The sequence below is a fragment of the Drosophila ficusphila genome, unplaced genomic scaffold (genome assembly GCF_018152265.1).
Source record: "Drosophila ficusphila isolate 14025-0441.05 unplaced genomic scaffold, ASM1815226v1 contig_791, whole genome shotgun sequence".
Lineage (NCBI taxonomy): Eukaryota > Metazoa > Arthropoda > Insecta > Diptera > Drosophilidae > Drosophila > Drosophila ficusphila.
Genome location: NW_025064737.1, coordinates 24874483 through 24888435, shown reverse-complemented (window position 1 = coordinate 24888435; position 13953 = coordinate 24874483). Strand labels below are relative to the sequence as shown.

The window sequence follows — 13953 nt, the reverse complement described above, 5'->3', positions numbered from 1 at the left end:
TGCCCCCCACCCACGTCATCATCCCTGCCTACAACACGAACCTCACACTTGAGTTACGCTCCCAAAACCCATTCAACCTGCACTTTAGCTGAAGTAAATTGGCTTGAAAACCAATTAAGTAATAACCCAACTAGTAAGTTTATTTTAAAAAGTATTATCAGAGAGTAATTAAAGAAAAACTTAAATCTCAACAACGAAAATCAAATATTCCATTTCAACTATATTTCTTTCCAATTTGACAAGGATATAATGTTTCAGAATTCTACATTTTTATAAAAAATCTATTTAATGACATATTTTTTCCGAACCGAAATGATAAATGAAATACACCACCAGGGAACTCATTAAACATTGTCACATCCCGCATGCTTTTAATTAAAACCAATCACACATGCAATACATGCATTGCAATAAATATCTCGTACATATGAAAATGAAAATTCCCCTTAATGCTTGCATAATCGCCACCACCACCTGCACATCGAACACCAATCCGTGTATCGAATCGAATGGAACTTCCGGACAGAACCCTACGAGATGAGCTATTTGATGGGCGTGGCCGGGGGCTGCATGGCAGCCATCCTTCTGCTGGTTTGCCTGTGTATCTATGCGATCAAGAGCAAGAGATGCTGCTTCAAGGGTAAGTTGAAAGGGGAGGAGTTCCTCCCTTCCACCCCCAAAAAAAAACGAAAAACGAACCATCTAGGAACAATCATCGGGCCCGTATTAATTGCACAGGCAGTGCTGTCAAGGCCGCGACAATTAAAACTTCCTCCTTGATTATGGCGCCTGTTTTTTCCCCCTTCCCAGAACCCAACCCCAAACCCCAACCCCAGCCAACGAAACCCCCAAGGCCGCTGTCACACTAATTGCAAAAACACAAAAACTTGCCAGCTCACAAAGCATTGAAATGCGAGAAGGAGGCGGTGGTCATGGCGGAAAAAATGGCTGCCAGGATGGATGCGTCTCTTTTTCGCTTTGTGTGTGTTGTGTTGGCCTTCGTTTTTTTTTTTGCTGCGCCATTCCATTCTCCTTGAAACTCGAAACTCAAATAAATCTCATAAAATATTCATTAGCGTCCAACGCCTGCGGTCAGTCTCCGTTTCCTGTTTTCCTCGCCTCCGCTCGCCTCTGCCCTTCTGAGCACACAAAAGGGTTAAGGGTTTCGAGGCGGCTTTTGGTTAGTTGCGCCAACATTTCCATCTCCTCGTCCTTTTGCGGGAAATGGCTTTAAGCCAAAGCGCGCTGCCTAATTAGAAATCAAAACGCAGACAGAAAGCGGCGAAACTTTTTACAATTGTAAAACAATTTGCCAAGGAGCAAGGGGAAAACTTTGCCATTGCTGAAGGACATTCGAGCCGTTCCAGCCGCTCCTGCAGTCACACATCCCCGCGATCTGTAAACACTCTTTCGGGCTGAGCCCCAGCCACCTAATCGCAATTTCTCAGTTGTCAATCAAGCTGTCAATTTGACTGGCTGACTGGCTGACTGACTGCTGCAGCTGCCTTCCAGTTGTCAAATGCCGTTTGACAGATCTCTCGAGTGCCACCCGATACTGCGGCACATATATCTCCGGCTCTGGCTCCGGCTGAGGAGCCCTAACCCTTCGAGATCCATCAAAATTTGCAAGCACCTCCTCGGGAATTTACACGTTCCTCGCAATCAATAAGTCCTCGCTCATTTATCACGGCGAATCCAAGGGCGAGTATCTGCAATAAAAAGAATATATATCCGACTGTCTAACTGTCTGTTTGTAAATTGCCAGCGGTATTTTCACAGCTAATTTCTACTATTTTGCAACCAGTCACACGACCACACCCTTTACAGAATAATGGGTGGAATTTATATTCCTGAATATTGCAAACTCTAATACGAAACTTCCCCCTTATTTCTCCCTTCGCTTCTCGCATGGCACAGGTTCCACGGGCTATAAATCATCGGATAAAGACAGGTAAGTTGAAGCGTAATACGTACACACCCTTTCCCTACCCACACACACATACTCTCGCATCGTATATACACACAGAAATAGGGAGAAAGGACCATAGATAAATGACCATTTTGATATATTTTTATGCAGCCGCATCCTGCAGCCAACAGGTGGCGCTGGCGTGCCAATTTATGCGCCCCTACTGGCCGAGTACAGGAACTCGCTCACCAACACAAACACACACACACGTACAGCATTGGAACAATGAAAAATGTTTTCCATTGCACGTGCATGTGTGTGTGTGCGGGACATAAAATATTATACATTTTTCATATATTCAATATATTCGTCGGGTGAAAGGAGCGAGCATTTTTGTTTTGGCAAGAAAAAGCTGAAATACCCTGACAGGAGATTTGCAAAAGTAAAAAGGATTAGCAATCACTAAAATCTGTTAAATGGAATCCTAATTCTAGCTAGAGATGTGGTTGGTAGGTGTATAAATGCTAAGAGTGAACTTTAAAAAAGAAAACAAATTCATTTAGGGTTATATCTGTCTATCTGTTAAAACAAAAGAAATTGCATTTCCTTGAAAGTAGCATGTATTGCAACCTTCAGTTCGTACTCCTTTACGAATCCAAAGGGTATATGAATAATTCTTTGTTTCCAATAGAAATAACCGGAAGAGAGGGCACAACCTATCGCTCATTGTTGCAATTCGCCACCCAAAAGTATGAGTTATGGGCGGTCGTTTCGGTTATTCGCCTTTCTCCCTCCATTGTTTGGGATTTTAAAATTACTATATTTTGTTTATCAAACTATACACACAACAGCTCGAAGCTCCAGAGAATGGATCAATATGAGAAAGAGAACGGAAATGGATTTTGAATTTCCGCTTCGAGTGCGTTTAGGCCAAAATTCGTTTTGTAGGCTGAATTTCTCTAGTCCCATCCCGTAAGTAATTCCAGGGGGAGGAAATAGGGCAAGGGGAATATCTAATTTCCTAAACCCCAAGTAAACAATTGCCTGCGGCGAGGCGAGGCGGCGACAAAAACTAAATAGATGTTCAGATATGCGAGAGGGATACAGTTTGCCAATCAGCGATGGCAGCCACACAACCGCCCAACCACTTAGCCACCACCCACACAATTGTCACTTGGGCAAACAATTTTCGATAACGATTTAGTGTCCCCTTCTCATCCTTGTCCTCTTTTCCCTCTGCTCTTCTCGCCCGCAGCGAAAAAGCTGATTTGAAATCACGCTCGGATAGCACGAGTGGCCCTCAAGGTGATTCGATTTACACCACGCCCGCGGGCTTCCATCATCACCAGCAGCAGCAGCAGCAACAGCAGCAGCAGCAGCAGCAACAACAGCAGCAGCAGCAACACGCAGCAGCGGCAGCAGCAGCGGCTTTACATGCCGCATCACAGCATCCGCAACAACAGTACCCGGGACACGGATCGCCGGAGGCAATGAAGGTACGCATGGCTGCAATGATATTACAACCGCCCACTAGGGTCTAGCAGGCAATTGATACCTCCACTAGTGAATCCAACGAACAGCCAACGCAACAGCAACAGCAACACGAACTGACAGACCAAAAACAGCAACAGCAACAACTAGAACAGGAACAGAAACAACAACAACACCATGACACACATAACAACGAACAAACGAACGAACTTGATGACAGTAATGTAAGCCACAATAACAACAACAACAACCACAAGGTCAGTTCCACATCGCCCAATGGGCTGACCAGTAGCGACAACAACAACACCACCTCGGAGGTGGCCAAGAGCAGCAGCGACAGCAGCAGCAGCAGCAAGAGCAGTGAGGGCAACAGTTCGCTGACTAGCAGCAAGAGCAGGAGCAGCAGGCGGGATCAGCTGGAGAACAACATGAACATGAACCTAAATAGGGATTCCAAACCTTCGACGGCTGCCAAGTTGCTCCACCTGAACGTGGTGAGCGGGGAGCAAGATGCTGCTCCCCCGGTCATCCTCCCAGTGGGTCCCTTGACCCCCGAGGAGACCCAGGTGCTGCTCCAGAAGCTGAGCATCAACAATCCCTTCTACCGCTTCCGCAAGCAGAGCAACTCCTTGAAGGAGCTGCGGCGGAGGATCAGGCTCGCCGCCGCCCCGCCACTCCGCTCCCGATCCCGATCCGAAACGGATCTCGGCCAGGTGGCGGGTGCGACTGGGCGGCAGCAGCAGCACAGTGAAGCCAAAGTCGTAGTTGTACTAGAGAGTAAGCAGAAGCAGCAGCAGGAGGTAGCCATAAGCAGTAGGGGTAGGAGTACCAGTAGGAGTAGGAGTAGGAGTAGCGTTAGTAGCCTTAAGACTAGATCGGTAAGCAGCCTGATGAGCCCCGCGGCGAATCAGACGGGCGACAGCTCCACGGTGATCACGAACCCCTTCTCCATATTCCACGACGACGAGATCCTCACCCTGAGTGTGAACACGCGGCTGAGGAATGCGGCCAGTGCCAGGAGCTCCCGTCCCCCCCAGGCAGAATCGCGGGTTGAGGAGGCTCTTCGAGAGCAGCCGCAATCCGAATCCCCCCTCCGAGCACCACTATCTGCACGGAGTGCCGGTGAGACGCTTCGAGCGCCAGGACTTCGACAACGACTCGGGGGATCTGCTGGGCAGGAGGACGAACACGGCCAGTGGCAAACCCAAGCGATCGAGGGCCATCTTCAAGCAGCTCTCGCTGAGGAAGTTGCACCACCGAGCGGCAGTCGAGGATCCGCCCTCGCTGCCCAAACTCAAGCTGAGTTACCCCAACAGGACGCACAGCATCCAGAGCATGCGGGCCACTGGAGGCGGTGGCTATGACATCCAGCACACCACCGCCTACCACCCCAGGTTGAACCACTCCACTTCTCCAGTCACCAAAGCCAATTACTTCGAGCGATTGCAGGCCAAAACGAGGCAGGGAATCCAGAAGATACGCGACAAGTGCCGCAACTTCAAGACGAACACTGCGGATGGAGCATCCCTGGGTGGTTCCGAGTTCAGTGGCTTTCACACCCTGGCTAAAGATGAAAGTTTCCGCTTTATAAGTGATAGGGCACATATCTCCAGCTACGAATCCCGCTGCAAACAGGCCACCATCTACAAGAGCTACAAGTCGGAGATCGATCTCAGCAAGAACCTGCACTACTTGGACGCCTACTTGGAGCAGAACTTCGACCACCAGCTGAGCGGCACCAAGCAGTCGGCGCACTCCGTGGGTCGCGTGAGTGGAGCCCAGCGGAGAGCCCTGGCCAAGCAGCCCGATCCTGCCCAGGAGTCTCCTCGGCAACTCAAGCACAAGCGGAGTCAATCGCAGGCGGCAAATTATGGAGCCAACTACGAGAACCTCGGTACTCTTCCGATTGCGGCCAAGTCGAAGGTGCGGAGCTCAGCTCTGAACTCGGACTCGATGAGCAGCTCCGACTACGCCTCCGTGTTCAGTGGACCCACCTCGAATCGGAGGGAAGCGGAGCAGCAGGAGCGGGAGGCGGAGGAGGAGCAGAAGGACTTCAAGCTGCGCTACGAGCACCCGGACAAAATGTGCGAGTACTACTTCGACAACCTAACGAGCTACGCGATGGCTCTGGAGGAGAGCGAGGACCTTCTGCTGGCGGAGAGCGCCAAGTCAGCGAGATTCTTCTACGACGACGAGGAGGAGGGGCAGGCGGGGGAGGAGGAGCGGGTGGAGGAGGGACTGGAGGTGGGGGCGACAGCCGGCAGGCCGGATTACATGGCCCGCGACATTCGCATCCGCGTCAGCGTGAACGAGTGCGAGGACGCTGATTGGCAGCAGCAGCCGGCGAACGCGACATCCTATAATGAGAATCTGGCCGAGAGCACATTCTACCAGTCGCTCAATCAGCACTTGCAGCGCCAGGAGGCGGAGGAGGGGGTGTCCCTGGAGGAGCAGAGCCTGCTGGTGGGCGGCGAGAGCTACCTGGAGCACTTCCAGCGGCAGAGGGGAAGGGGAAACTACGAGCGGGGAGGAGGAGACTCCTCCGCTTCGTCGCTCTACCAGCGGGGCGAGTTCTACGGATTCGGAGGAGAGCAGCCGGATGCGGTGGCCAGGCAGCGGAGGGCGGACCTCATGGAGGCCCACTACGCCCGCAGCAGGACGAAGGGCAGGTCGCGGGAGCGACAGCAGGCTGTGGCAGCCACCGCAGTGCCAGTTGCAACCGGCAGTGTCATCAATTTGGCGCTGCCGGCGCAGAGCGTGGATGTCCTTTATGCCACCAGCAGCAAGCAACTGCAACAGCAGCAGCAGCAGCAGATAACGATGCCAACACTGACGACCGCAGGGACATCGCAGTTCCATCAGCCAAAGCCAGAGCCTGCGGCATTAGGAGGAGGAGCAGCAGCAACATCAGCTGCGGCAGCAACAACATCAGTTGCTGGGAGCTCAGCCGGAAATGCAAACAATCGCTTCATGCTGGAGAATCTGCGCAAATACTATGCGAATCAGCAGCAACACCCGCCCGCGCACTCCGTCAACTCCTCCTCGCTGTCCAACTCCTCCTCATCGAACTCATCAATGTCACAGCAACACCAGCAACACCAGCAACTGAAGCTGAATTCTAACCTGCAACCCACCGCGCCCAAAGTGCAGCAACAACATTTGGGCAACCGCCGGAACTCGAGCACCTCGAATGCCTCCTCGACCGCCGACAACTTCGACACCTTCATAACGTTGCGTAATTCCGCTGCGAGTTCGAGCACGCAGGATTATATGGCCAAACAGCAGCAGCAGCAACACCAGCAGCAACATCGCCGTGGCAAGCAGCAGCATCAGCAACAACAGCAGAATTCGGTGCCACTCACCTCCGCTCTCAACTATTACGGGCACGGGGCCACGCCCAGTTTGACGCCCGCCCTCGCCTACAATGGCAAATTAACGGCCACCGCAATGTTGTCACAAGTAAATTTAGGCAGAGCGGCCGCAGCGACAGCAGCAACATCGGGAATAGCAGCAACATCGTCCGGCGGAGCGGCAGCAACCACTGCCCCGCTGTTGCTGCCACATCAGCAACATTCGAGGTCCACTTCGAAGGGGGAGGGCTTCATACTAGAGTACGAGTGTTAGCGCAGAGGGAGGTTTATCCATCGATCGGGGGGGAATTGCTAGTTCTCCTTCTCTATTTGTTTGCCCTGCCAAAAATTACAATTACAAATTGGCACATTTGCTTCTACGCTGATTAGGACTCGTGTGTACAGATAAGGAGTGTGTAATATATGCAGAACGGAGAGGGGAAAAGGAAAACGAGGGGAAAAAGCAGAAGAACAGCCAATTATTCGCATCATATCAGAGGGTATAGTTAAATCGTTTTGCATAGAAAGATGCTTATCCACTTGATTATGCTAGGAGATAAATTACCGTAAACTACGACAATAATGCAACAATTCAATTAAAGTTGACAGAGATATGGATGAAGATAAGGATAATGAACTTGCAACTCGTGTTTAGCCTAGAACAAAGCCTACACTTATTAGTCACAATCTTAGCGAAGGACACACACATTGAAGCAGCATAAATCAAATTTATAGTTAAATCAATTAAACATCCGTGTTAAGCGTTCTCCTAAATGTACGTGTATGTATATCCGTCAAGTGTACTATACTATATGTATTCGAAAGTAAGCGTACGAGTATGCATCCTATAAAGATAGCGAATTTTTCGAGTGTACTTCAAACTCAACTTTAATTAATCGCAATCGCCGGCCCAGTTTTGCATTCTGTTTTTCGTTTTGCAAATCAAACTCGTGCAAAGTTACTACGCAAGTACCGTAAAGTACATAACTACAATTATATAAAAACTATTTACGCTCGTATTTAAATGAAAGTTCTGGGCAAAGAAACTCTTGCCGAAGTTCGTGGAATTGCGGAGGGGGGAATAAAAACAGGCACTCAGAGCTTCCACTCGATTAAACGAACCGAAAAATTAGCTTGCGATGGAGGCGAATAATTTTGTTAAGTCAAATTGATTTGCATAAGGGAGCCATGCTGAATTATTCCCATTGTAAATACAACTACAGCTAGCTATTTTACCGGGCGAGTGCCATCAGCGATCGCCTTTAATGGGCGCACACTGCGTATGCGTAATATTTTCTCATTACACGTCCATCGGAGTGTCGGTGTTTTTGCAACCACATAAATATTTGCACAGCGGCCGAAAAAGGAAGCCCACGCACACACAGGAGAGTCACAAACATGCCGATTGCTTTGGGACACACACTCGCACACACGCACACTCGCATAAAAATTGCAAAGAGCTCACAGAGGACGGAAAAAAACGCGGCAACGCGGCGTATGTGCAATGTATTTCATTTCCATGCCACAACGCCGTCTGGGGGCCTCCATGCAATTATCTGTGTGCGCGCAATTTATCTCATTTGCGGTTGAGTTATTTCCGACTGCAGCAAATAATACTGCCAGCCAGCGTCCAGATCGCATTGCTCTGTGCGAGTGTGTGCGAGTTTGTGTGCTTGTGAGTGAGAGTGTTGCCTTATTTTTTGCGCTCCAGGACCCACTGGCACCCGAAAGTCCCCCCTCCATTTCATTCCCATCTCCATTCGGTTGCCGCAACACACTTTTCCGCTTAATTTACTGGCAGGCGGCAGCTGCCTTCGCTGCATTGTCAGTTGACAACAGCAATTGCTGCATAATGCATGCCCAGGACTCTCTGCAAGTCCTCCTGTCAGCGCTCCTGTCCTCTCACCCATACATATGTATGTGTGCATCTGTGTTGGCCAGGCTTAATGCCCAATGCCGCCTCGATGGCTGTTTGCTCGCTCGCAACAATAATAATTCATTGGCTGCTTTATGGCTGACCATCAACTTATCGGCACAGCAGCCGCCCTTCGCATCTCGCAACTCGCATCTGTCGCTCTTCCAGCGACATATAAATTAATAAAAGTCAAATTAAAATTACATACTTTGATGACAACGGTGCGTTGCGATTGGAGTGCAGATGGACGAAAGGCTGGGGAAGAGTGAAAGGCTAGGACGACAAGTATCTTATCGTTAAAAGCGATCGCTGACATGGCCAGCTTGCCGGGTCATAAATCTCCGATGGTAGAGCCGTACCTCAAAGGAAACAATAATACTATATGTGTTCGATAGCTTTTACTTTATCTGAGCTTCAAGTATAATCATGAGTTTGAGATTGTTTACTATGAAACCGAATTTTATTAGTCGTTCTAGGTAAAATAGGTAATCGATTTCCTTGAGTTGAGTTTTATTTAAATGCAGAGAAGTATATCAATCGAAAGAGCCTGCCACTTCAGCTAGATTTTAGTTACCGACTGAGGACCGACCCAAAACATTTACTGCTGACGATAAAGACAACCGCACACTCACTCGATTTGAATAAAACCTGTGTTCAGGACAAGAACTGCCGCCAAGCGTGCATTTTGTACAACTTGAATTTTTTCCACCTTTCTATATATTTCTATATACTTATATACACATATATACTTATAATGCCTAAGCCCTATGTTCGTGTGTTTACGTTTGTTTACGTTTAAGTAATGCAAGAAGAAGGAAACCAAAAATGACAAAAAATATGCGGCCCCCGGCCGAGTTTACTTAAGTACGATATATATATATAGCATTTTCTACATCACACACACATATATATATACAGTACCTATTGATACATACAGCGTATGTATGTGTAGGTGATCTTGAACGCATTCATTATGTTTTACGTTAACATGCTAATGCTCATTTAGTTTACATTATGTATATGTATGTATAACTTATGTTAATGATGTTACTACTACTACTACAAATACTACTACCAAAATTTATTCGATTCGATTAGTTTTCCTTTTCGATATGAGATTGAGATTCCCAAAGGTGCAACAACTATATTGTAATACTCGAAACAAAAAACAAAAAAAAAAAAAAACAAAACAAAAAAAAAACAAAAAGTACTATACTCTACACCAAGCGGAATGTTTTCCTTGCCCGCCCCTCAAAGAACCATGTAAAGCATTAAATCAAAGCAAATAATCCAGTAATCAGTAATCCAGTACTCCAGTAATGCTGTAATGCTGTAATCCAGTAACCAACTGTCTGTGCTCGATGCATTTTGTGCAACTCAAAACAATTCCAGTTACGTTCCCAAACAATTTCTGTTCGGTTTAGTTCGGTTCGGTTTGTTTTACTTTTTCGTTTTCGTTTACGGTTTCAGTTTTGGTTTTGGTTTCTATTCCTGGTTTCTGTTCCTGTCGATGTTACCATTTCCGTTTCATATATGTATTTGTATTTGTGTTTGTGTATCCGTCCAACACAGTTTTGTATGTGACAGTCTTTAGCAACAAGAGTCATGCGATGATGCGAGTCAGCAATGCGAATTCCATAATCAAGTTTTTATTGCCTGCTTTTGGGCGCGCGCGCGTGTCGAAAATATTTACACTTTCATTTTGTCCAACATGCAACGCTAGCTTGTCGTGTGTTTGTCTGCCTGCTTGTTTGATTAACAACCTGCAACATGTTTTGCCTTATCTTATTTTCCCCTCTTTCGGTTTTTCATTCCATTCCCGCCATTCCGCTTTCCTTTTTTATCCCCCCACCCCCTTTGGTTTTATTTGGCTCTTGTCTTAGCTGGAACGCAGCCAAACTGAGAATGTAACCGCAACGAATGTGAATTGCTATAACCTGATTTTTGTGTGTTTTACCAACTCTCTATATATCTCTCTCGCTCGCTCTCTCTCTCTCCCTATATCTGTCTCTGTTTGCCATTCGCTAAAACCTTATTCGTGTTGTTCTTGTTATGATTTTGCCTTGCTTCCTGCCTCCTCGTGATTATTTTTATTGCCCCAGGAACATACATCAGATTTTACTACTTGTTTACTACTTACAATATACACTTTGCGTCTGCGTGTGTGTGTGTGTGGCCCAAGTGCGTGTCCGTGTACGTGTGTGTGTGAGAGTGTGCGTCGTGTACCAATTTGATCCGAAAGTTTTCTTTGCGTTTTAATTAACCACAGAACGGAGAAGGCCAGCAGACGGATTGAAGTCGGCCGACAGCCGAGAGAACAAATACCATTATCTTTTGCATACTTCTGCATTTGTTGGCGCTCCCAGTGCTGCGATCCAAAGCAAAACAAAACTCATAAATAAAAGGCCCAGACACGCACCACAAACTGTCAGTGCATAAATCACAAGCAACTTGCAACTTCTGCCCGACAAATGGCCCGAACCGAACCGAGTCGAGTTGGCCAAAAGTTTTGGCCCATCCGTCTGCCAGGGCAAACATTTCCATGCAATTTGTTAAGCGCAGCGCTATTTGGCCGAATCAACTAAACGCCGCCAGTGCGCCTTTCAGCCATTTAGCAATTTCACGCGCCTTTTGCGGAAGGCAAACATCGTCAGTTGCAAGTGGCAAGTTTAAGTTGATCCAACAAAAATCGGACTGGTGAACTTTTGCTAATCGCATAATCCAATTAGCTGCTGCAGCTCTGCTGCAACATTCTATACTCCTTGAAAGCCACTCTCGAAGTTTTCCGAAATATTCTGTTCTGTTGGTTACGCAATGCCAAATTAATGATTGGGTAAATGGCTAACGAGCTGGCCAGGTCGATATCCACCTGCAGCTTGTCTGGTATTTCATGCTATCTTTTTGGCCAGCACACACACAACACACCCATACACTCGCAACACACCCTTACACTCACACCCACACGCATGAATGCACTCGAAACGCTCACCCTCACAAATGCAAGAGAGCACCGTTTACTAAAATTATCCCAAATTCAAGTTACTTTTTGAAGGGAGCTTCATTTTTCACACATTTCACGCGTTGTGGGTTCAAGCGAAACTCTGCGCAATTACGAGTGTATCGGTTAATTACAAGCAATTAAGAACGTAGATGAGCTCTCCGATGGTCCGAATAACTCAGATCGTGGCGCAAAACAAATCAGAAAGCAGTGCAAATAATAACAATAATAACCCCATTACCAGAGCAGCAATCATCATAATGCGTAATTTTAATAATTTCATTCCGCTGTCAGTCATAAAATTGGTTTGCATTCATGGTCCAGCAATAAACGAATACGCTTATCGCGAAACGAAATTCTCTTCAAAAAGATTCCAAACAGAAATGAATTAAAGCCAAAAGCGAAAATGTTGCGAAAAATCTCATCAGATAATTAATTTAATTAATAATCACAAGGGAAGTCGGAATTCGAAAAAGAGCAAACGCGCCTCATTTATATTACAATTACTGAATCTTTTCACGGCACTTTGTTTGCAACGTATTTATTACGCAACTCTCTTCCGTTTCATGTCCTTTTCTCCTTTTTTTTTGCGTGCAAGACAATGAGCAACAATTTGTCGAGTGTATTTAATTCCGTTTATTTGCCAATCCCATTTGTATGGTATGATCAAGGTTTCCCATCTGTGTGTTTAACCAATTTTCGGTTAGTGGCTCTGAGCTTGATTATTTGTTTTGATTTGTATGTTAAATGTTCATTATATACCTACTACCACACCTTTTGTATTTGTGTGTTATTTTATACCAAACTAAGTATTAAGCAAACCTACATTTATCCCCTTCCGTTTAGTTGAAGGTCAAAATATACGAAACCGAGCGTTTGCAGACGCCGATTAGAATCCAAATATCGCAGTCGAGCCAAGATCTGGCTGGGCCCAAAGATGAGCAGTTGAGCAGTACTTGATCCAAGTCAAAACGATTTTCGTTGAGCCTCAATTAAATGCAATGTATAAATGTACGCACCTTGTATTAATTTATTTTTATGTACAATAAATTATTAATATTAATCTTAGTCTTTATTTTAGCAAAGCGATTTTATTTCAATAAAATGAATCTGATTTGTGTAATCTCATTACGTTTTCGTTTACTTTTTATTTGTACTAACTAATGCAACTCCAAAGTTTTACTCACCCCTTGTCAAGTTTTATATCTGCACCAAGTTCCTTATATTTTTATTTACATTGGGATGGTATCCTGAGTCGAAGAAACATTCCCCGCAGGTCGAGATGTTCGTATTTTACTGAGCGAAATACACGTAAATTAATTAATTTTAGAAAGGTAAATAAATTGGTTTCAATCTTTTGAAAAAACATATATTTGCTAGCAAACTTAACTATTAGTTCGTACCACTAAAGATTCATCTGGAGCTTAGGTTGAAAACCCCTGAAACATATCCCAATCGGAACGTAGGTATTGATAAATTCAATAAATATTTTATCATAAAAAGCAGCCCTCTGATTTTTAGACTAGTAGAGAACTTTAAATTACCGTCCCTGCAGAGAAAGTTAGTTAAACTAGTTAATAGCTCTATACTATTTGCTCCCTTCAGTAAACTCACTAATCGCATATGTATGTACGTATCTATTTAGTTTAAATATCCATTATATTCCCATTTTCGCTCTAGCTCTGTCTCGTGTTTGTGGCATTTTGTCTATTTTGTTTGTACTTCATTTATAGCAATCTTCATGGAATTGTTTAAGCAAGAAACTGAAACAAAGCCCGGCAAACAAATAAGTTATATAAATATTTATACAATAATTATTAATAATGCAGAGCAAGTAATTTATAGAAAATGCGAAAAACAAATAAAAAAAAAACAAAAACATACCGAAGAGGGGAAGAAGCATAAGTAACACATTATGAATGAAACAAATTTATAACGAATAAAAACAATTTAATTGCGAATGCGTGTGTGCGTGTTAATATTTATTCATACTCGTATTCACATGTATTCAGTTTTGTGTGCCTTAATACTTTTGCAGTTGAGTTTCCCATTAATATTGCATTGGGCATTATTATTAATATTGATTTCGTTCATTGTATTCCCACTTTGTCGCTGTGTGTGTGCGTGCGTTGGTATGTGTGTGTGCCATGCCTTGTGCAAACGTTTGGATAATTTCCTCTTTGTATGTATGGATGGATATGGAACAATAAAACATGTTTTTTCCCCCGATTTTTTTTCAGTTCTGATTTATTCATGAGAGCGCAGAGCCCTCAGCTCCACCCCCCACCAC

The 13953-nt window shown here is 45.5% G+C and overlaps 1 protein-coding gene across 1 annotated transcript in view; it reads left to right on the top strand.

Annotated features, from left to right (window-relative positions):
* Positions 1-13953, top strand: part of LOC108097521 (irregular chiasm C-roughest protein) — a 115413-nt gene that overhangs the window by 86728 nt on the left and 14732 nt on the right. The window contains 3 exon segments of the mRNA XM_043209067.1: positions 527-640; positions 1918-1951; positions 3165-3405. Of these exon segments, the coding sequence (XP_043065002.1) occupies positions 527-640; positions 1918-1951; positions 3165-3405 (389 nt within the window).